This window comes from Miscanthus floridulus, chromosome 8 (genome assembly GCF_019320115.1).
Source record: "Miscanthus floridulus cultivar M001 chromosome 8, ASM1932011v1, whole genome shotgun sequence".
NCBI classification, from domain to species: Eukaryota; Viridiplantae; Streptophyta; class Magnoliopsida; order Poales; family Poaceae; genus Miscanthus; species Miscanthus floridulus.
Genome location: NC_089587.1, coordinates 38,899,544 through 38,921,646, shown reverse-complemented (window position 1 = coordinate 38,921,646; position 22,103 = coordinate 38,899,544). Strand labels below are relative to the sequence as shown.

Sequence of the window (22,103 nt, the reverse complement as noted above, 5' to 3'; positions counted from 1 at the left end):
AGTATAGTATAAATAAATGCTTAGACTGAGCTTTGTGTGTGCAAAAATACAAGCAAGCTAACATTCTTGCGTTCCTAGTAAATCAAGACACATCTCCACACCAGTCACCACTCACCAGGAATTAGGAGACCATGGGAAGCGCTCCCGTAAACGTCTGCCAGTTTCGAGGCACGCAGCAAGCTGAAGGACCTGCCGCCGTGCTGGCCATAGGCACGGCCAACCCGCCGCACTCCGTGCATCAGGACGAGTTCCCAGACTACTTCTTCCGCATATCCAAGAGCGAGCATCTCACCGACCTCAAGGTCAAGCTCAAGAGAATATGTAAGCTAGGTTCCCACTCGATCTTAAAAATCGCACTAAATTATTATTAGATGCAGCACAAAATATATTTTTATAGTGTGCTTATTTGGTGTCATAAATTTGATTTTTTTTGTTAAACTCTGTTAAACTTTATAAAGTTTAAATAAAAAACTTAGAAGTTGATTTATTCAGAAACGGTGAGTATTCACATACTTAAGAGAGTGCATGCAATGCATAGTTTGACTTGACACGGTTCTAAAAGTTGCATTTAAGGAATAAATTAATTTTTTCATAACTTGAACATCCTTTGAAACAAATCCAATGGAGTACTCTTTTTATAGAATAAAGTAGCTATACAGCATTTAGTCAAGATTATTAAAAGGTTGGAATATTTGAATATGGTTGAGCACTTTTTTGAAAAAAAAGGAGACAATGGTCAATGCTGAATCTTCAAATTATATGGCATCCTGGTCCTCCTTGCATAATTTGTCTTTTACTTGAAAAACATAGTTTAGTATTCGTTTAATCACTTCCCAGACCTAGATCAATGACATAAAACACCAGTACCATATCGTAGCATTCTTCAAACAAAAACCATTTTTTCAAGCATCCAAAGTGTGGCTTTATACGTCATAGGCGGCATGTAGGTTTCATAAAAAACGATGGCACGTACAAGTTTGTTGCCAAAGAAAAGAACATGTTAGCTCAACTTCAGACCTCTACTTGGGCCGTCAATTATGAGGCTCACGCCAGGGGCTTACTTTTTCTGTGTAAATGATTCCCTTACCTGATGGAGGCTGGGATGGGTCTGTTTTTCCACGTGGGTTTCATAGGGGACCTCAAGATTCAGCTATATGAATCCAGCCCATAAATAATGAGTTAATCAGCCCACTTCTTTTTGAGCCCATCGTCCCACCCCTTGGTGCTAATCCAACAACACCCGAGAAAAGTGGGGACGGTCCCCATGGAGCAACCATGGAACCTTCCATAAATTCATGACACGTGTTCATATGCATGTATCCAACTCACGAGAGAGTTGTAACTTTTCTTTCCAACTATTACTCCTAAATTTAAGCAACACCTCCAAGTGCTGATGTATGCACATGGACACATGTCGCCAATCCACGGAAGGTGTCCTCGGTTGCTTCATGGGGACTATCCCCACTAATTTTTTTCCACTACGCGTCGCGCCACACGCAACATCGCCGCTGCTTGCCCTCTCCTACTCTCTCTGCCTTTCTCGGGTCCACTCACCTTCTCCCATCCGCACGTGAGGTAGAGGTGCAGTCCTACTAAGCAGCTGCTCTCTTCTCCTGCAGCCCTGCTCAACCCTCTCCCATCTCCACCTTCTCCCATCCGCACCTAAGGTAGAAGCATGACCATGCTGAGCAGTGGCCCTCTTCTCCTGCAATCCTACTCACCCCTCACACATCTCCTATAGGTCCATTCTCCCGGCTCCTCATGGATCGCGTCTTGTAGTCGTCCCACTACCGCGGCGAGGAAGCACATGTGTGTTAGTCACTCAGATGGTGCCTATGCCATGACTACTCATCAGGCAAGCTACATGTGATAGGCCATGCATTGTGATGGTTTTCAGTTTGATTTGTGCTTTATTGTGAAGAATTTGTCTATGTTGGTTCAACTTTGCTCAGGTTTCATAAAACTAATGGGTTTCGGAGACCCATCAGGTTCAAGGACGGGGGCACATTATTTTCACACGAAAGGGAGTTCGGGGCTGGGGCAGGTTTGAGTGTCGGGTGTTTCAGGTGTGGGTACACGGACGCTCCACCTGGCCCGACCGCCCTATTGCTATCCCTACGCACCCACGTGGACTCCACCTACACCTCCGTCCCATACGGCACCCCCACAGCCGCTAATTTTGATTCTGGATGCTGGTCATGTGATCTACTAGTTGGAATCAGATCGCTATCCTTCCATGTGCCCTTCCCCTCCATTGCTCGTCGGATTAAGGAGCTCTGGCCATCTTCCCTACTCCCACCCACCCGACATCTACCCCTTCCAGCCGTCCCCAGAACACTACCTCCCCATCCGCCTTCCTTGTGAGCGTGTCCTCCCCTGTCGTGGTTTCCTCTAGCGCGCCCTCTCTACTCAGCTGTCCTCCCTACCGGTACAACCTTGAGCAAGTTCTACCAAAACTCCAACTTGATCACAAGGTGCCCTTCACTACAGCCACCTCAACCTCGACCTCATCCTCTCCAAAAGCTTGCCTCCCCTCCCGACTGGTTGCGCTTCCCAATCAGCCATGGAGGGAGCAATAGTGTGGCTCGTGGTCGCGAAATGAAAGATGAGAGAAAAATAAAAAAAATATATGCAACTAATAAATGGGTCCCACGAAAGTAGAGTCTAGAATTTGAAGGCTGTTTCTAAAGTTAAGATTAAAAATAGGGCACGCAAAAGTAGAATAAATCCCTAGAATCAAAAGTAGGGGCATGATTTGGGAGCTCTTCAGTTGCTCTAAAAGTACTCCATCAACTGTATGGTTCAATATGTTCCAAATTTGTCAATAGTTCGATAGATTTTCTACCTAGCCGTTTGGTTATTTGCCGCCGTTTTGCGCTTTGGGCACGTCACACATTTTCAAACTTAGAGACCATGTGTCATGCCCACGCACAAACAAAATCTTGCTAAAAGTGTATCTAAGCTGTCGTGAGAAATTTGTTCTTCACACCTCAGCAAAAATTTCACCAAGTAGTTTGGCAAAGCGTGGAGCCATTCGAACACATCGTGTGTACTAGTAAATCTAACAAGTAAATTAAATGAAGGGTGCCAATTAGCCTCAATTTGCATTAGGTCATTCTTAATAGAGATTTTTATAACGTTTCTGTAGCCTCAATAAAGTGTGACATGGCTATCCTATGATCTGACCCTGTCGCATGCATCAAACTGCAGGTGAGAAATCAGGTATAAAGAAACGCTTCTTCCACATCAACGAGGAAATACTCGGCGCCCATCCAGATTTCAACGACCGAGAAAAGCCGTCGCTTGAAGCCCGGATCGAGATGACGGCAACAGAAGTCCCCAAGCTCGCCGCGTGCGCTGCTGCCAATGCCATCGCAGAGTGGGGCCGCCCAGCCACGGACATCACGCACATCGTCTTCAGCACCTACTCCGGCGCGCGAACCCCGAGCGCGGACCTCCGCCTGGCGTCGCTGCTGGGTCTCCGGCCCTCCGTGTGCCGCACAACGCTGAGTCTCCACGGCTGCTCCGGCGGTGTCCGGGCGCTCCACCTGGCCAAGGACATCGCCGAGAACAACCACGGCGCGCGCGTCCTCGTGGTCTGCTCCGAGATCTCCCTCATCTCTTACTGCGGCCCCACGGACGGGTGCGTGGACTCCGTCCTCGGCCCGGGACTGTTCGGTGACGGCGCCGGCGCCGTCATCCTCGGCGCTGGCCCAGTCGCCGGCACGGAACGGCCGCTGTTCGAGACCGTGTGCGCCACGCAGGCTACCATTCCGATGACCGAGGACGCGATCACCACGCAGTTCGCGCGGGGCGGCATGGATTACCACATTGGCAAGCAGGTTCCGATGATCGTGGAGCAGACCATCAAGCAGTGCCTGCTCGAGACGCTTGGCATCGACGTGGTGACGTGGAATGACCTCTTCTGGGCGGTGCACCCTGGTGGCCGTGCCATCTTGGACAGCGTTGAGGCAGCTCTCAGACTGGAGACTGAGAAGCTAGCAGCCAGTCGCCATGTGCTCAGGGAGTACGGCAATATGAGCTCCGCAACCGTCATCTTTGTGCTCAAGGAGCTTCACCGCCGACTAACGGCCAAGGACGACGATGATGAGGAGACTGCCGAGTGGGGGGTCATGATAGCATTCGGACCGGGGATCACAGTTGAGATAATGGTCCTGCGTGCCGCCACCAACCTCATAGAAAACTAGTGTTTAATGCATGTACTATATAGCACCCTAGCTTGCAACGCTATATAAAATACTGATGTATTAATACATTAACGGTTTATATCTTTATAAGCATGCATCAAGGCCTCAACTTATACTTTAAAGTAGAAAAAAACTAAACTAGCTAGCTGTACGGTGCCACGGTGGTGGAGGTCTGGAGGATCACCGGATAAAATGCGATGATCATCTCGCCGGCGGAGGGCCTCTAGTGGCCGAGACTAGAGGGCGGCAGCGCTAGGATACAGCTGTTGGGCGGCGACGGCGCTTGTAATCCATAAGTCATGCGGGGAAGGGAGAGTCGCGGATGAGGAGAGCAGAGAAAAAATGTACTGGTAAGGTTGTGTAATCCATGGCATGGTGCATGAGCTTGGAAATATATATCCCTGGAGTATGTACCTCTTCTCTATAAAAACATAGAGTTGGGGTCTAGCTTCGTCTTTTATTGGAGCGGAGTTATTTGCACCTGTTTGGTTATAAACAACTTAAGAGTGGAGCTGAAAAACCTGAACCTAATATAGTATGTCTAACACATGTTAGTCTTAGTGATTGGATTGTCACCTTTATCACGAACACTACAATAGGGTATGGCCATGGGCATATGATCCTTATAGAGTAATTTGGATTATAAAGACAAATGGTTTCTAACAATTATACTATAAATATAGATGTCATAGGGTTTAGCTAAAATTGTATAAAATTATTTGAAGAAATAACTAACTTTAAATTGTCATGGATATTAATATAATTTTTTTGGTATCATGGTATATGTGCCCTTACTTGTCATTTTCAGGATTATTAAGAAAAAATAAATACTTATTGTCAACACAATAAATATTTATTGTCATGGGCATGTACACTTGTTCTACATTATGGCATAATATTTATGTTTAGTTTAAGTTAGTTTTTTCTACGTATTAATAGTAATAAAAGTGGATAATTTGGAAACATATATCAACACAATCTAGGATTATTCAAACTTTTTATGGTACCATGCATTAGTACTTTAGACATATATTTAATGGATTATTAGTTTGTCTTTTTTAATAGCAAAAGTGGTAATTTAGATACAAAATTAGAGGGTCACTTTATGTTTTGTTATGGTGATACAGGTGGGTAACCCTTTAGGGAATATAATAGATCCATGTCTATTATTTTATTTGTCAATGGTGATTATAGCCTACCAAATTGAAGTTCAAATATTTCTAGTGTTATGAGAACTTCAAGGATTATCCTTTCATCTAGTGAATTTTGTGAGGCTGATACAACAGTAAGATGATAATTAGGGTATCAAATACTTCATATGTTTCAAATTGTAAGTCGTCGTGGCTTTTATAAGTATATGTATAAACTTTGTTATACACTTAGATATACGCTAAGTCTCTAGAAAAATCCAACATGACTTATAGTTTGGAAGAGAAGGAGTAGATGGCAAGATGTTTCTCATTTTATGACAATTTTTAAGATTGACCTTTATTTTTAATGTGTCAAGTTATGATTAACATGGAGACTTTTTTTAGAGCCAGTTAAATAGTACTCCATCGGTTCTAAATTATAAGAGCTTATTTGGATGCACATACATTCACCTCAATCCATATGTGTTGGAGTGGATTGCGGTGTGGTTTGTTTAATTTTTACGCTCTAAGTTGTTTTTTACTTTTTAAGTACGCAATTTTTGCTATATACCAAGTAAAGACTGTGTGTATGTGTGTATGTATGTATGTATGTATGTATGTATGTATGTATGTATGTATGTATGTATGTATGTATGTATGTATGTATGTATGTATGTATGTATGTATGTATGTATGTATGTATGTATGTATGTATGTATGTATGTATGTATGTATGCATGCTATAAACGACTCGCAATTTCATTCGGACGCAACACATGAACATTCAGCGATTGGGCCCTCTTTTTGATAGAAATGACGATTGGGTAGATGGGCCTACCGGGCTGTGTCTGTAGGAAGGAGGGAAACCTTCGTTTTGTAGCCCATTTTCCTCGCGCTCCCGTGACGGACCCGTGGAGGAGCCTCGGAGTCGGACGGCCGACGCTCGCCGCCGACAACCACGACGTCCGGACCCGGCGCGACCGAGCGAGGCAGAGGAGAATCGGGAAGAAGCCAAGATAAGATAGAGCGGACACGTCACGCAAAGCGCCTTCCGGAATGGGAGGAGGAGCAATAATAGCAGCGGGCCCACCCTTCGGCCATCACCCTCTCCTCTCTTCCGCAGATTCCCGATCCCCTGCTGCGGCCCTGTCCTTCTCTCGGGAACCTTTCTCTCCTCCATTTATATTCCTTGTAAGAGCCGTCTGCCCCCACGGAATCAAGAACCAAGCCAGCCGGATCCTCCTGCATAGCCATAGCAGTGTGTGCGAGAGGAAGAGAGAGGGTGAAGGAGGAGGGGATCCGGGCAAGAAGAGAAGAGCAGAATGTTAGAGGGGAAGGCGCGGGTGGACGACACGGACATGCCGGCGCGGATGCAGGCCGCGGCGACCACGGCGGCCTCCCGCGCGCTCGACCTCTTCGACGTCGCCGACTGCCGCGGCATCGCCGGCCACATCAAGACGGCACGCCCTCTTGCCTCTCCTCTCTGGCTCTCTCGCCGTTCTCGTGTCACATTTGATTTGATGGATGGGATCATGATTCATGAACGATGAAGATTTTACGGTGTTTGCAGGAGTTCGACAAGCGGTACGGCGTGGGGTGGCAGTGCGTGGTGGGCGCCAACTTCGGGTGCTTCTTCACCCACACCAGCGGCACCTTCATCTACTTCTCCCTCGAGCGCCTCTCCTTCCTCCTCTTCAAGGCCGCCGCCGCCGCCTCCTAATCAACCAATCAATCTTCTGAATCCTGCTGGCCTGCACTTTCGCCGCCATGGACATGGACCCGTCCGTCCTCTACGTTCATCAGAACAGAAATCGAACCCTGCACTTTCGACTAGCTAGTATCATTTGTAATGCCCGTACGTCCAAATCTCAAAACTGTAATACGTCCAGTCCAGCAGCTTGTGTAAATACTAGTACATCGCACATGCTCGTTCGCTCCTCGAACCATTTTTGCCTCCATTTGCATCTACCGGCAGTTGTGCAAGTGCCGTGCCTGATTTGGTATTTAGCACAAGAAATATCTTTGGATATTGTAGCTGCCTGACAGCACTTTATTTTGTCCGTCAGTGCGTTCAGTATATGCAGTGATGTGTGTGTGGACGATTGCGAGGTCTGTGAGCTGTCCGATCGCGTAGTATTATCCTGTGTGCTCTCCTCTTTTTCTATTGCAAAAGCAAAAGATGCATGGGACCCCATAAAGCGGGGGTCTTTGTTTTCGTTTCTTCTAGCGAGGCGAAAACCGAAGGAGAAACCCTGTGCGTCGTCGAGACCGCGACCCACGGCGTGCCGCGCCGACGCCATTCAGAAAGCCAGTTGCTTCAAACTGAAGCTCCAACTGCGCCTGAAATCGCAGCCAACCGCGTGTGTGCGAGCAACCCATCAATTTAATCCGAGACGATTTTGTCAGCGCAGTGCAACTGTCACGGCGGCGATGCTTATCTGATCCTCTCTGCTTTCATCTGAATGTGTATGCTTATCTACATAGTACGGTGACGACGCGCATACCTGATTCTGCCTGTTCAGCATTACTGCCTTCATTTGGGGAAAAAAAAAGAAGGGGAAACTTTTTGGAGGTGGATGCCGAGCTTTGTCGATTGTTAGATTGATCTCTAATTCTAAATTGGGACCAACAGTCCAGTTAGACCTTTGATTCGCGTCCTGATCGGGGGCGCCCAGCCTACTATGGCTAGAGGGCCCCTGTCACACTACGCAATAAATAGAGGTGGGGCCGACGGCTCTGGGTACGAGGTTCGTCAAGCTACAGTTCCCCACCGAAATCCCTAATCCGATCTAGAGGGGTGCAGCCAATGACGGGACGCCACCAGCCGCGCCGCCACAGCCTCTGCATCTACACCAAGGGGCTGCTACGTCGCCGGGCTGCCCTGCAACCGCTACTGCACCACCGCCCTTCGACTCGACATCGCCACCGGGTTATCGCGAAGCACTGCGATGGCGAGCCCATCTTCATCCAAGGCGGGCGAAGGTTTGTACCCTTCACCCCTCTCTTTCTCTCGTTCTATCTACTGCTACTGCACTAGTAGAAGTTTTAGGAATCACGGTTTTATTCAAAAGCAAGTAGACATGCTAGTTCTACGCCTAGAGATCCTGCTTTTGAAAGTCACGCCACCGTGTGGCTCCGCCTCAGGCCCAGGTGTCAAGGGCACCGCAGCGCAGCCCTTCGACGGCGGTGCGCTCACCCTTGGGTGGATGCACGCACCGGTGAAGGGGCACGTGGTGGCGCTGCCACTTCCTCCGGCCGCCATGGACGTTCGCTCTTTGTGCTCGCTCTTTGCGCTGCGGGGCTGAGAGAGGAAGAGAGGGAGAAGAGAAATGATGCTAGGGTTCCGAAGGAGGCAGCCGCGCGCCGGTTTTGATCCTGCGACATCGATGCTCGGCCGTCGGATGAAAGCGGACGCCTCAGATTGCTTGGGCCGGAGGCCGGCCCAAGCGGCCGCGCGGCTTTGCCGGCCCAGGCCCAGGTTGTCGCCTGGGTGCGGGTAGTGCGAGTGCAAGGAAGGCAGGCCGGGCCGATTTTTTGGTCGGGCGAAGGAACGGTGTTGATTTGAGTCCATTTTTCCTTTTCTTTTTCCAGTAAATCATTATTTCCTGGAAAATGGATAAATGGCTTAAAGAAAATAGAAAAGAGAATTTTTTATGGGTAAAATTCATTAAATTGAATTATTTTTCCGTTGCAATGTTAAAGTTAATGATCTTCTAATTAAATTCAAACCAACGGGAGAATTTAATTTTGAAGAGTAGTCAATTTTAATCAATAAATTTTATAATATTATTATTTTTCTGACCAACGTTGATAATAGCAATATTATAAGGTTTAATCATAAGTTTTCCATGCATTAATTCTATTTCTGTCCAACGGTGATGTAGAATTAGTGTATAAGAATAGTTGTATGTTTTAATTTTGACCAACGTTGGAATCAAGGCATGCAATTGTTGTTATTATTTATGTTCTCACTCTATATGAATTATGTTTTCAAGCGGATACAATTTGATGGCTTGTATCAAAGAGATCCCCACTCTCAAAGGTGACAACTATACGGAGTGGAAGAAAAAGATTGATCTGGCCTTCATCTTGGATGAGGTGGACTGGGTAGTTACCTCACCGTATTCCACTGACCCTGTGGCACCAGTGAGGGAGACAAACGAGCCTGATGCCGCTTGGGCAACTAGACAGAGGAATTTTGCATCCCAAAAGATGTCCTATGACCTTGAGCATAGGAAGTGGGTCACTGTCAATAAGAAATGTTTGACTATGATAAAGAATACGATTGAGCCTGCAATTATGGGCTCAATCCCAGAGTATGACACGACCACCGAATACCTCGATAGAATAAAGAGTCAGTTCACTGGCTCTTCAAACACATATGCTACCCAGCTGATAAAGCGGCTGATGACAGAGATGTACTCTAGAAATGATGGCATAAGAGAGCACATATTAAGGATGAGCAATTTAACATCCAAGCTAAAACCAATGGATCTGGCTCTCAAGGAAGAGTTTCTTATCCATCTGATTTTTGCTTCCTTGCCAAAGGAATTTGACACTTTTGTTGTCAATTACAACATACAGCCCGAGAAGTGAGATTTAGAGAGGCTCATGGCTATGTGTGTGCAAGAGGAGAGAATGAAAGCTGTCAATGGTGGCACTATCAATTATATGGAAGACAACAAGAAAAAGAATAATAATGTTAACTCCTCCTCAAAGTCAAAGGGAAATTGTCCCATGCTGCATCAGCCTTAGCAGAACAAGTTCACAGTAGAGAAAGACCAGTGTCTCTTTTGCAAGAAGACGGGACATTATAAGAAAGATTGTCCCGATTACTTAAAGATGATCATGGCAAAGAAAGGTAAGAACATTATTACGTTCATAAATGAATTCCTATATGTACAGTATTTAAAATCTACTTGGTGGATTGACTCAGGTACAATTATTCATGTTGCTAATTCTTTACAGAGATTCCGTTCGACAAGGACTACGTAAAGAAGAGAAAGACACGTTAAAGTTGCAAATGGAGTCCAAGCAGATGTCGAAGCCGTTGACGATCTTTCTCTAGAACTTGCTGATGGCTTCACACTTTTATTTAGAGATGTACTTTATGTTTCCTCTTTACAGAAAAACTTGATTAGTGTTTCATGCTTGGACAATGATGGATATGATTGCCATTTTAGAAATGGCAAATGTAAGATAACATTTAATAATGCATGTGTTGGTCTTGCTATCTTACAAAATGAGCTTTATTTGTTATCACTACGTGATGATATGAATGTTGTATGTGATGATGGGAATGTTGCGTGCGACAATGAGAATGTATCCTCGTCTGCGGATGTAAACAGAAAACGAAAGAGAGCTCATGATGCGTCGTCGAAATTATAGCACTATCGTTTAGGCCATATTTTGAGGGGGAGAATAGAAAGACTAGTTAAGAATGATATTCTTCCTCCATTAGAGTTCTCAGATTTAGAACAATGCAGAGAATGCATAAAAGGAAAGTATATAAAGAAAATTAAGAAAGATGCTAAACGAAGCGCAGGAATTTTACAGATTATTCACACAGACATTTGTGGTCCATTTCCTGTAAAGAGTGTGGATGGTTATGATTCATTCATAACATTCACAGATGATTACTCCCGTTATAGCTATATTTATCCAAACAAAGAAAGAACAGAAGCATTAGATAAATTTAAGATATTTAAGGCAAAAGTTGAAAACCAATACAATTTAAAGATTAAGATAGTTAGGTCCGACCGTGGGGGGAGTACTACGGTCGGCATACCTCATATGGCCAAGTTCCTGGACCTTTTGCAAGGTTCTTACAGGAGAATGGCATAGTAGACCAGTATTCTATACCGGGTGAACCTCAGTAAAATAGAGTAGCAGAAAGACGCAATCGTACCCTAATGGATATGGTGCGCAGTATAATAAGTTACTCCACCTTACCGTTGAGCCTGTGGAGAGAGACGTTAAAAACCGCCATTCATATTCTCAATAGAGTACTAAGTAAGTCGGTGCCCAAAATACCGTATGAGTTGTGGACAGGAAGAGTACCCTCACTAAACCACTTACATGTGTGGGGGAGTCCTACTAAGACTAAAGTATTTAACTCAAACATTGGGAAGCTAGATCACAAAACAGTAAGTTGTCATTTCATTGGCTATCCAGAAAAGTCAAAAGGTTTTCATTTCTACTGTCCAGACAGACATACAAAGTTTGTGAAAATGAGACACGCTGTCTTTCTAGAGGATGAAATGATGAGGGGGAGCATGGTAGCTCGAGAAATTGACCTTGAAGAGAAGCGAGTGTATGCGCCCACTCCGATGATTCATGAGCCATTTTTCTCACTACCTGTTGTTGCTGCATCGACAGTGCAAGATACTATGGTGCTAGCACCTGTTGTTATTCCACCTGTGACAACAATGAATGACGATGAGGAACATGTTCTTCAGGATCCTATAGAACCTATTGCCACACATGAGGGGGAGCAACAACAGCCTCAAACAGAAGACGTGCCAAATGTGGAGGCCCCTAGAAGGTCTCAAAGAGTTAGAAAATCAGCTATTCCTGCTAATAATGAAGTATACAACACTGAGGAATTTTAAATAGAGGATGATCCCACCTCATTTGAAGAAGCCATGAGAAGTGATCATTCATCAAAGTGGCTTGAGGCCATGGAAGATGAAATGAAATCTATGAATGCCAATAAAGTTTGGGACTTAGAAATAATTTCTAAATGAGCCAAAACAGTAGGCTGTAAATGGGTCTACAAAATAAAACTTGACTCTCAAGAGAATATAAAGAGATATAAAGCGCGACTTGTGGCAAAAGGTTTTACACAAAGAGAAGGGATTGATTACAAAGAGACCTTTTCTCCAATCTCATGTAAGGATTCCTTTAGAATCATAATGGCATTAGTGGCACATTATGATTTAGAATTACATCAGATGGATGTAAAGACGGCATTTTTCAACGGAGACTTAGAGAAAAAAATGTTTACATGGCACAACCAAAAGGTTTTGTCATGTAAGAAAAAGAACAAATGGGATGCCGCCTAAAGAAATCCATTTATGGATTAAAACAAGCTTCAGGACAGTGGTACTTGAAGTTTGATCAGACAATAAGGAATTTTGGATTTAAATAGAATATAGAGGACAATTGTGTCTATGCAAAGTTTAAGAATGGAAAATTTATCTTCCTTGTCCTGTATGTGGATGATATCTTACTTGATAGTAGTTATGTCAGTCTACTACTGGAGACAAAGAAGTTTTTGTCCTCAAAATTTGATATGAAAGATCTTGGTGAAGCTTCGTTCGTTCTAGGGATCGAGATTCACCGAGATAGAAGTAAAGGGGTATTAGGACTGTCACAAAAGGCATACATAGAAAAGATCTTAAAGAAATTCAGTATGCACAAATGTAGTCCCTCACTTGCTCCTATAGTCAAGGGCGACAGATATGTGGATTTTCAATGTCCCAGGAATCAGTATGAGATTGATCAAATGAAAACGGCTTCATATGCTTTAGCTGTCGGAAGCTTGCAATATGCTCAAGTATGTACGCGCCCTAACTTGGCATTTGTTACCAGGTTACTTGGCATATTCCAGAGCAATCTTGGAACAGAACACTGAAAATTAGTAAAGAAAGTCTTGCGTTATTTGCAAGGAGCGAAAAACCTCATGATGACGTATAGAAGATCTGATTCACTCCATATAGTGGGATATTCATATTCTGATTATGCGGGAGATGATAGAAAATCCACGTCTAGATATGTATTCACTCTCACAGGGGGAGCTATTTCATGGAAAAGTTCAAAGCAAATCGTAACTACGTCGTCCACAATATATGCCGAGTTTGTAGCGTGTTATGAGGCAATGGGGCAGGTGAACTGGCTAAAGAAGTTCATACCCGGTTTGAAGGTGGTTGACGACATCTATAGACCACTTAAATTATACTACGATAATAATCCGACAGTACAGTATGCTCACAACAATAAGTCAAATGGTGCTACCAAACACATTGACATAAAGTATTATGTTGTGAAAGATAAAGTATGGGATCATGTCATAAGTCTTGAGCATATAAGTACTGAAAAGATGCTCGCGGATCCGCTTACAAAAGGTTTACCACCCAACATGTTCAGAGAACATGTAGCCGGCATGAGTTTAAGGGAAAGCCTATAATTTCAGGATAAAAGAAGCCCCAAAGTTAAGTATCTATTTCAGAACAGAGTGGTGTGTTGTAGCTGTTAAATCTATAGGCAATTGACCGTGACGATGAAACATGCTCTATGCGCTAATCTGTAATGGAATGAACAAAAGTAAATGATATGAAATTGAAACATGGTAGGAGATCAAGGGGGAGATTGTTAGATTGATCTCTAATTCCAAACTAGGCCCAACAGCCCAGTTAGGCCTTTGATCCACGCCCTGATTGGGGGCGTCCAGCCCACTATGGCTGGAGGGCCCCTGTCATACTGCGCAATAAATAGAGGTTGGGTCGGCGGCTCTGGGTACGAGGTTCGTCAAGCTACAGTTCCCCACCGAAATCCCTAATCCGATCTAGAGGGGCGCAGCTAGTGATGGGAAGCCACCAGCCGCGCCGCCACCGCCTCTGCATCTACACCGAGGGCTGCTACGTCGCCGGGCTGCCCTGCAACCGCTACTGCACCGCCGTTCTTTGACTCGACACCGTGACCGGGTTATCGCCAAGCACTGCGATGACGAGCCCATCTTCATCCAAGGCGGCCGAAGGTTTGCACCTTTCACCCCTCTCTTTCTCTCGTTCTATCTACTGCTACTGCACTAGTAGAAGTTATAGGAATCACAATTTTATTCAAAAGCAAGTAGACATGCTAGTTCTATGCCTAAAGATACTGCTTTTGGTCTAACATGTCGGTGCATTCCCCATTTGTGATCATTTGCAGGGATGTGAGATGTCAATTATCAGATGCAATTCCATTGTTTTCGTCTTATCTTCCATTACTTTTTTTTCCTGTTATACAGGGATAAATAATGGGGGGCCTTTTCTTTTTCATCTCTTCTTCTTTCGATGAGCATGGGATATCCACCGTCTTGTTTATTCTCGTTTGCCAAAGAGAAAGGAATCCCCGGCGTCATAATCGATTGATCGTGACACACGACGAACCAAAGGCCAAAAGCGACCTGCTGCATCGGTGACGATCCGTTCGGCTCAACGTGAAGCTGCCAAAATGGCAATCAGCCGTGCGGCAAAGCAACCGAACCTACCAACTAATCTGGATATGATAATTGATATCGTTAGCGCGCTCACTGGACGAACTACCGCAGCAATAACGCGTCTGTTAGTCTTCCCTGCAAATTTTGGCGCACGGCTTCGTGTCCGTACTGCACTAATCTAGTGATCTTCAGTTTTGTTTTCACCACTCCGTTCTTCAGTCCCAAAAAAGAGTATTACTATGAGGTTTGTACTAGGTTTAAAAATATTAGCAACATTTTTCTTCAAATAAACTTGTAGTATCTTGAGTTTGTATAACTCATAAAAAATTATCAATATTCATCGTATCAAATGAGTATTATTAAATTTGTCATGAGATATTTTTAAATACTAATATTTTTATACATATATGTTTGGTCAAATTTTAGACATGTTACTAAAAATACACTAAGAAATGTGTATTATTTGTTGGATAGGGGTGTTACTATATATACACATTTCAGTACAAATGGCAAGTATAGGCAATCGCTATGTCATGTACAGTATAGATTGTGGGCTGCAAGATTCCACAAACGTTTGGGTTAAGCAAGCAGGCTCACGGCCCATTCAACCGATCAGTAATACAACAGAGGCATCAGCAGAGCCCAGAACTCAGGAGTCAGACCTAAGGATGGCAACGGGATGTACCCGTCGAGTATCGTCGGAATGTTCTCTTCCCCGCTACGGAGAATTCATCCCGTCTCCGTCCCCGTTAACTGTCTCGGGTATAGATTCTTGACCATCCCCGTACCCGTTGGGCATCGGTCGTGTAACAGATACCCGACAGGTACTGCATACCCGATAAACAAGGACACTTGGGGTCGCAGCTTTGCAATCGGAGACATTTTTTCTTCACCCGGGTATAAGTGTCGGAGTCTCGGAGATGACAAGGAGAAGGAGCGAGGTTGCGAGGAGGACGAGCAAAAGTGGCAGAGAGACCGAACTGAGGAAGCGAGGGGCACGAGCGCTCGTGAGGCAGGCGTGCTTGTGCTGCTGACGGAGATGGTGAGAAAAAATTGAACTAGGGTTCCTAGAACACACAAACTATATATATGATTGTTCAGATTTGGGCGAAAATACCTATGTTGAGCTTCTTTGGGCCTAATACTCGCATGACAGCTCAAATAGTCGGGTTCCCCAACGGGTAACGGGTACGGGTAAACAGGGAACGTTCCCGTACCCGCTATACCCGTCGGGGATGGATTCTTACCCATTTAGATGCCCGCGGGTAAAGATATGATTCCATCCCCGTCCCCTAATGGATCAAATACCTGTCGGGTATCGGGTATCGGGGCCGTTGCCATCTTTAGTCAGACCCAACACATTCACAAAGGAATTCCCTCTGATACGGCAAAAGGCAGCCTTCTCTCGACCCTTCGCCTCTCTTTCTGCTACAATAAAAAAAAGGGCGACAGAAGGACGATTCTGATTCCAGCGTCGTTTCCGCCGCCTCCTTTTCGCTTCCAGCGGCCGTTTCAGTGTCAGAGGAGGAGGGGAGACGGGGGGTCGATGTCCGGTGTACATACCCTCTCCTATTAGTCTAGGTTTGCATAGGTTAGACTGTCTCCAATAGGCTATGCAACACGTTACCCATACCCAAAATGCATCATCTACAGGGAAAAACACCCTCCAACAGAGTACGCAAATGCACTACCTATTTTGCGTCCGAGCTGAGAGAGAACCCAAAACTGCGTCATCCGTGAGAGAGAGGGAGGGAGAGAAAACAGAGCAGACATGGAAAGAGAAGCAGAGCAGGGCGGCGGTGCTTGGCTGCGGCAACGCCGTCGGTGGCTTTGGAGCGCTTGACTCCGGCGCGGCGGAGTAGAGCAGAGAAGAGGAAGAGGAAGAGAGATGGAGGGAGAAGGCAGCAGCGGTCTCGGACTTCCTCCCATTCATGGAGAGAGGGAGAGAGGAAGAAAGAGAGGAGAGGAAGAGGGAGAGAGGAATGCTGGCGGCGCTCCGACCAGAAGAGAGAGAGAGTCGTCAGGGAGGGAGAGAAGGGGGAGGGAGAAGATGGAGGGCACGAGGCCTTGGGCACCGATGGCATGGTCTGTGGCGGCGGGCAAGGTCCCATCGCGCCCGGCCGTGTAGCCGAGCGACGACCTACGGCGTAGGGAGTGGGCAGCGACGCCCGCGTCCATGCTCGGCGAGAAGATGAGAGGGAAGCAGAGCGGGGTAGAGAGAGGAAGTGGAAGGGGAGAGAGAGGAAGGGGAAAGGAGAGGACTAGATGGGAAGAGGAGTAGGGCGGCGGCTGCGGCCTCACGGTGAGCGAGCAGAGGCGAGCTCAACGGCGAGCGCGGCTTCAGCGACAGAGGCGAGCGTGGCCCAGGGTGGCGACTTGCTAGCGAGCTCGACCTCGGCTTCCCTGATGCTTCCCCAACAGCAACCTCGACGCACTCTAATGGCAGGGCAGACGATCAGCGTTCCCTCCCTCGCTCCTTCCCTTCCTCCTTCATTGCCGACGAGCGCGGGCAGCCATGGTTGGCGCGGCGCGGTGAATCACTCGGGACGCAGGCCCTAGCCCTGGCAGCAGACGCGGCCACAGATCCATCACAGTGGACGCCGCGGCCCGCTGCCCCTTCATCTTCGACGAAGCCTGCTGCCTCCCGCACGCCCTCGCCTCAGCTCCATGGCCCCGTTGCCCCTCCACCTCCGGTGAACCCGGCGGCTGCCCACACGACGCACCTCAGCTCCGCCCCCACGCCTCCTAGGCCTCTCTTTTTGCGTTCGCTGTTGGAGTTCGCCAGTTTTGTGTTCATTCTTATTTTGCGTTGCGTGACCCAAACGGTGAGATAGGTCTCGTGTTTGGGTCAGCTCTGTTGGAGATAGTCTTAGGATTAGGGTTTTCGGCGGTGCTTGTGAAATGGCTGTCGGCTCTTTTACTCCTCTTGACCAGCATTGGAAGGGGTGGCTGTGGTGGATCCGGTGGCGGAGCCAGAGAAACTGGAGCTCCTTCCTTCTGTGATGATCCATGGAGAATAAAGCGTGCTCTTATCGGATCTAGAGTCCTGATAGGTGCTCTAGTTCTCGATGAGATTCCCTACGATCCCTCCCTCTTTTTCGTCGGCACTGGCACCTATGCTGGATTCTCCGGCGGAATCCTTGGGAGGTATGTCTACCAACTTGTGAAATCGGGTGGGTCTTTTGCTCCCACCTTTTCTAGTGGTTTCCTTCCCCTCCGGGGTGGTCTGTTGGCCGACGTGCTGAGGATGTCGGTGGTTGAGGCGCCAGGCTCCCAGTTGTCCGGTGGTGCGATGGCTGCTGACCATCTTGTTAGGCCTGTGTGTTCAGCGGGTAAAAAGCATGTTGGTGCTGCTGGTATGCTGCTCTTGGTGCCATTCTTCGTTGGGAGGGTGGTTGGCTTCAACGCGACTGTTCCGGCCGCCGACGATGAGGATGACCGGTTGAAGCTTGCAAGGACCTGAATGTTGTTTTCTTTTCCTTCGAGGGTGTCGTTGTAAGCATTGGGTTGTAAACCATCAGAAATATTTTTATGAAATATATACCCGTTTTCTCAAAAAAAATAGAGGCATCAGCAAACTCACAAGTCTCCACAGGATTACCTGGTGCTGCTACGGAGCATCCATGGGGTCTCTATGGACCATCTGAGGGATTTAACAAAACAGAAATGCTCACACCCATCTGAGGGGTTTAACAAAACGGAAATGCTCACACCCGGTCGTCCCATCGTCCGGACGCCGCCGTTCATGGGCCACGATGCCAGCCCAATGGGTCCAACATCGTATCCTCTTATCCACTCATACGTCTTGTCTAGAAGCCTCTTGTTCACTTGTCCTCTCTAGAAGGCGCTCCACCGCTGTGCCGCGATAGTGCTCTACCGTGCCACCTCGGCGTCCAGGCGTCGGCTGTCGGTCGGCATCTCCACTGCACCCCAGCATGACTGCCCATCTTCCTCCCTCTCCATGACACCTCCTGCCCACTGCAACCTTCTCCAGTGCACGATCCATCTTCTCCACCAGAGCGACCCGCCGCGGCCTTCTTCATCGGACCTGTTGTGGCCTTCTCCAACAGAGATGCAAGCTCCACGCCACCGGCAAGCTCTACACTGGTGAACTTCACACACCGAAGAACCTCCATTCCCAAGTAGCAAGGAGACCTCCATTCTGAAGTAGCAAGAAGACATTGAACTGAAAGCGCATGTTGAAAACATGTGTTTCAGGTGTTTCAGAGGTATGTTGTTCAAGTGATTCGTATCGGTGTTGCAAAAGTAGATCGGGATGTTGTAAAAATAGATCTCAAGATGTTGCACATGTTGTGCAATGGCTATACACGTATGTTCCAATTGTATGTTCTAAATGTTTCATCTGTATCAGACCTATGTTGCAAGTATTTTCATCCGCATGATGCAAAAGTAGATCTGGATGTTACATATGCATGCATGTTGCAAGCGTATTTTCAAGTGGTTTCAGGTGTTTTCATACATCTATTGCAAATGTTTTATCTGGATGTTGCATATGTTTGTAATGGTTTTCAAGTATTTTTTAGGTGTTTTTTGCAAGTGTTTCAGACACGTGTTTAAGGTGTTTCATGTATCTTCTTTGCATGTTTGTAACTCTTGCATCTGGATGTGTTAAAAGTAGATCGGGAGTCGCACATGAGATGCGCATGGGAAGCGGCTGGAGGCACGGGCCTGCTGCTAGGGCGCTCGTTGGCAAGCCCGGCGCACTAGGGTGCTCGCTCGTTCGCTGAGGGGGTACCGTCCGAAGCTAGCGCCCCGAATCGGACATCCGAGCACTAGCAAGTCTATTAACAAAAACTACTAGGTCTATGTTGTGTGGTCTTAGGCATTTTGGACATCCGGCCATGGTGAAGGCACCGAGGCTTACCCTTAAGCTTGTCGAGAGTAGACTGGGCTATGGTTTGCTAAGAGGTTGAATTCTAGAGGTTGCTAGGAGGGTCTAGAACTAATCAAGGGAGGTACATAGGTGGGTTTTGCTTAGGTGAAGGCCATCCATGGCTAATCTACCAAATTGTGTACTTAGGGGATGAATTGGATGGTGGGCTTCACTAGGGGTGTGATTAGAGCTTACCAAAGAGCTTAAGAATTACTAACAATGGCCCATAGTTGGCATAGAGAGGGGTGCTGGTGAAGTTCGTTCTTGTCATTCTATCACTGTCGGTTGTGTTGCTCTGAACGGGAGTGGTATATCAATGCAAGGTTGTGGGTCGACCTACCGTGATAGTAGGGGGTCTTCATCAGCAGGTGAATAGGATCCCCAATTTGCATACCCGACTACGGTGATTGACTATTAGCAGTGTATGTGGATCTAACGTGGTAGATTCTCTAAAACTTTTTTTTAATACACGGGAGAGCTATCATTGCATTAAGAATATATTACTTAGAAACTATTTACAACAAATTAATCTTGGTTGCAACACGGCGCTCAATGGAGCAAAAAACTGTTATAAACTAATTAGTGGTATCTCCATATTAGATTAAGCAGCGCAAGTACAAAGCAGTTTGACCGAAAATATACCTATTTATCTTTTTTAACAATAACACGGTATATCAATTAGCGACTGATATCCAATAATTATATTTTTTGTTAAAATTTTATTGAAAAAAATAGTTTGTGTTGTGTGTTTGTTGGTAACATCGCTTATGCAGGTGTATTTGTTGGTATAACATCCGTGAAAAAGGTTATTTATAAGTAGAGCATCCATAGCGACACAACGGCTGCTATATGAGCAATCATAAACGACTTTGTACATCTAATCTAATAATAAATAAAATCAATGTGAATGTCATTAGAACCATAAGAAGATACTCCCTACACTATAAATATATAATAATGTTTATTCAAACAGAGAGAGTACTCTGACTACAACTATTGTCCAATCTGAATACTAGAGGGCATGTCACTGTTGCTAGTATTGTTATCTGATCGGCTAATCCGGTACTGTAGTAATCTAAACTAGACCCACGTAGTCTAGTTCTACCGATCCCAGCCACAGCTGGCCATCCTTCTCGGCGACGTCGCTCAAGGTCATGCCCTTGGCCGCAGTCAGCTCCTCCTCTACCGCCGCGCCATCTACACCAAGCCGGACACCAACTAGATGCTTCAATGGAGGCGTCGTCACATCAAGCCGCGCCTTCTCCTGGTTCAGCGCTACCCAGTAGCCACCCTTGGCGTCGCGCCTCACATTGTCCGGATACCCAGGCAGGTCCGCGAGGAGCTCATACTGACCGGCCTTGGGCCCCTTGAGCCAATACCTGAACGCCTGGCACGGCACGGTGTGCGCCACCACCACATGCGTCCTGTCGCTGCTCACCGCCACGCCGTTGGGGGTACGGCAGGTCGGTCTTGAGCACGGTGACCTGCTTCGTCCGCGCGTCGTACTTGAGCAGCCGCCCCGTCGCGTCGGCGTTCATCATGATCTCGGTGTTGAACCTGCGCGGATACGTGGCGCTGCTGTCTGTGAAGTATACATCGCCCGTGCCCTGGTCGACGTCGAGTCCGTTGACGAAGTGGAACGGCACGCCGTCGTCCGCTTGGGTCGCCAGCACCTGGGCCTCGCCGCCGTCGGGCCCGACCTTCATGAGCCCCATGTACTCGTCGGCGATGTAGAGGTCACCGGTCATGGCGTGGAACTGCAGCCCAAGCGGGCGGCCGCACATGCTCTCCGTCTCCTCGGACGGCACCACGGACGCCGTGCACAGGGGATCTTCCTGTAGTTTGGACTGTGGGCGAAAGTGGTCCAGCCGACGGCTCTGCCGCCCAACTTGAGGACGCGGCCGTCGGAGACCCGGCGTAGGGGCCTTGGCCGCGCCGGTCGAAGGCGAGGCTCTCGGCGCCGATGACACCGTCGGGCAGCGGCAGGTGGAAGCCCCAGAGCATGGGCGTGGACTTGATCGGCTCGGCGGCGCACAACGACGCCGGGAGCAGGAGCGCGAGGGCGACGGCGAGTAGAAGTGACGCGGCATGATTAATGCGTCCCATCTAGCTCGATTAGGTCAGTCCCAATGAAACAAACTAGTAGTTTTTATAACATAGGATACTACGGCCTTGTTTAGATTGCAAGTTTTTTCACTCTCTCTCCATCACATCAAATCTTTTGGACACATGCATGGAGTATTAAATGTAGATAAAAAAATAACTAATTACACAGTTTGATTGTAAATTACGAGACGAATCTTTTGAGCCTAGTTAGACTATGATTGGACAATAATTATCAAATACAAACGAAAGTGCTACAGTGCCAAATACTGATTCCTAACCTCAATCTAAACAAGGCCTACACCAAAAAAGTACTGTTTTTTAACCCATGGTTTCTATGAGTAATAATTATTTTCTCTTTCTCTCTCCAAACTCTATCTTCTTCCTCCAATGGGAGTACGGCACGAGCCTCCTAGAAACTGGTGGTTTCTCCCCAATAACGATTTCATGGTTTCTTGGTGCATTGGGTCAAGAGAAGACCTAATTTCTTCATGAGGAAACCATTTCTAGGATTTTTGCTCTCTTTCTTCATTAATTACATTGCCATGTCAGCGTTTTGCCTACGT

General features: G+C 46.8%; 2 protein-coding genes and 1 pseudogene across 2 annotated transcripts; 2 read left to right on the top strand and 1 right to left on the bottom strand.

Moving 5' to 3' along the window:
* Positions 1 to 131: 131 nt before the first annotated feature.
* LOC136468902 (bisdemethoxycurcumin synthase-like) lies at positions 132 to 4,292 on the top strand. Its single transcript, XM_066467304.1, has 2 exons — positions 132 to 321; positions 3,211 to 4,292. Exons 1-2 carry the CDS (start codon positions 132 to 134, stop codon positions 4,206 to 4,208), a joined length of 1,188 nt encoding a protein of 395 aa, XP_066323401.1. The 3' UTR covers positions 4,209 to 4,292.
* A 2,110-nt stretch (positions 4,293 to 6,402) lies between these two features.
* Positions 6,403 to 7,450, top strand: LOC136471693 (uncharacterized). Its single transcript, XM_066469438.1, has 2 exons — positions 6,403 to 6,798; positions 6,909 to 7,450. The coding sequence occupies exons 1-2, from the start codon at positions 6,661 to 6,663 to the stop codon at positions 7,056 to 7,058; spliced, it is 288 nt and encodes a 95-aa protein (XP_066325535.1). The 5' UTR covers positions 6,403 to 6,660; the 3' UTR covers positions 7,059 to 7,450.
* A 13,059-nt stretch (positions 7,451 to 20,509) lies between these two features.
* LOC136471692 (protein STRICTOSIDINE SYNTHASE-LIKE 10-like) lies at positions 20,510 to 21,540 on the bottom strand (annotated as a pseudogene).
* Between the last annotated feature and the right edge of the window lie 563 nt (positions 21,541 to 22,103).

Excerpts from the sequence above, each read along its gene's own strand:
- LOC136468902 (XM_066467304.1), top strand. The coding sequence starts at position 132 with ATGGGAAGCGCTCCCGTAAACGTCTGCCAGTTTCGAGGCACGCAGCAA. Across the intron at positions 322-3,210 it reads GGTCAAGCTCAAGAGAATAT|GTGAGAAATCAGGTATAAAG; the intron begins GTAAGCTAGGTT and ends ATCAAACTGCAG.
- LOC136471693 (XM_066469438.1), top strand. The coding sequence starts at position 6,661 with ATGTTAGAGGGGAAGGCGCGGGTGGACGACACGGACATGCCGGCGCGG. Across the intron at positions 6,799-6,908 it reads TCGCCGGCCACATCAAGACG|GAGTTCGACAAGCGGTACGG; the intron begins GCACGCCCTCTT and ends CGGTGTTTGCAG.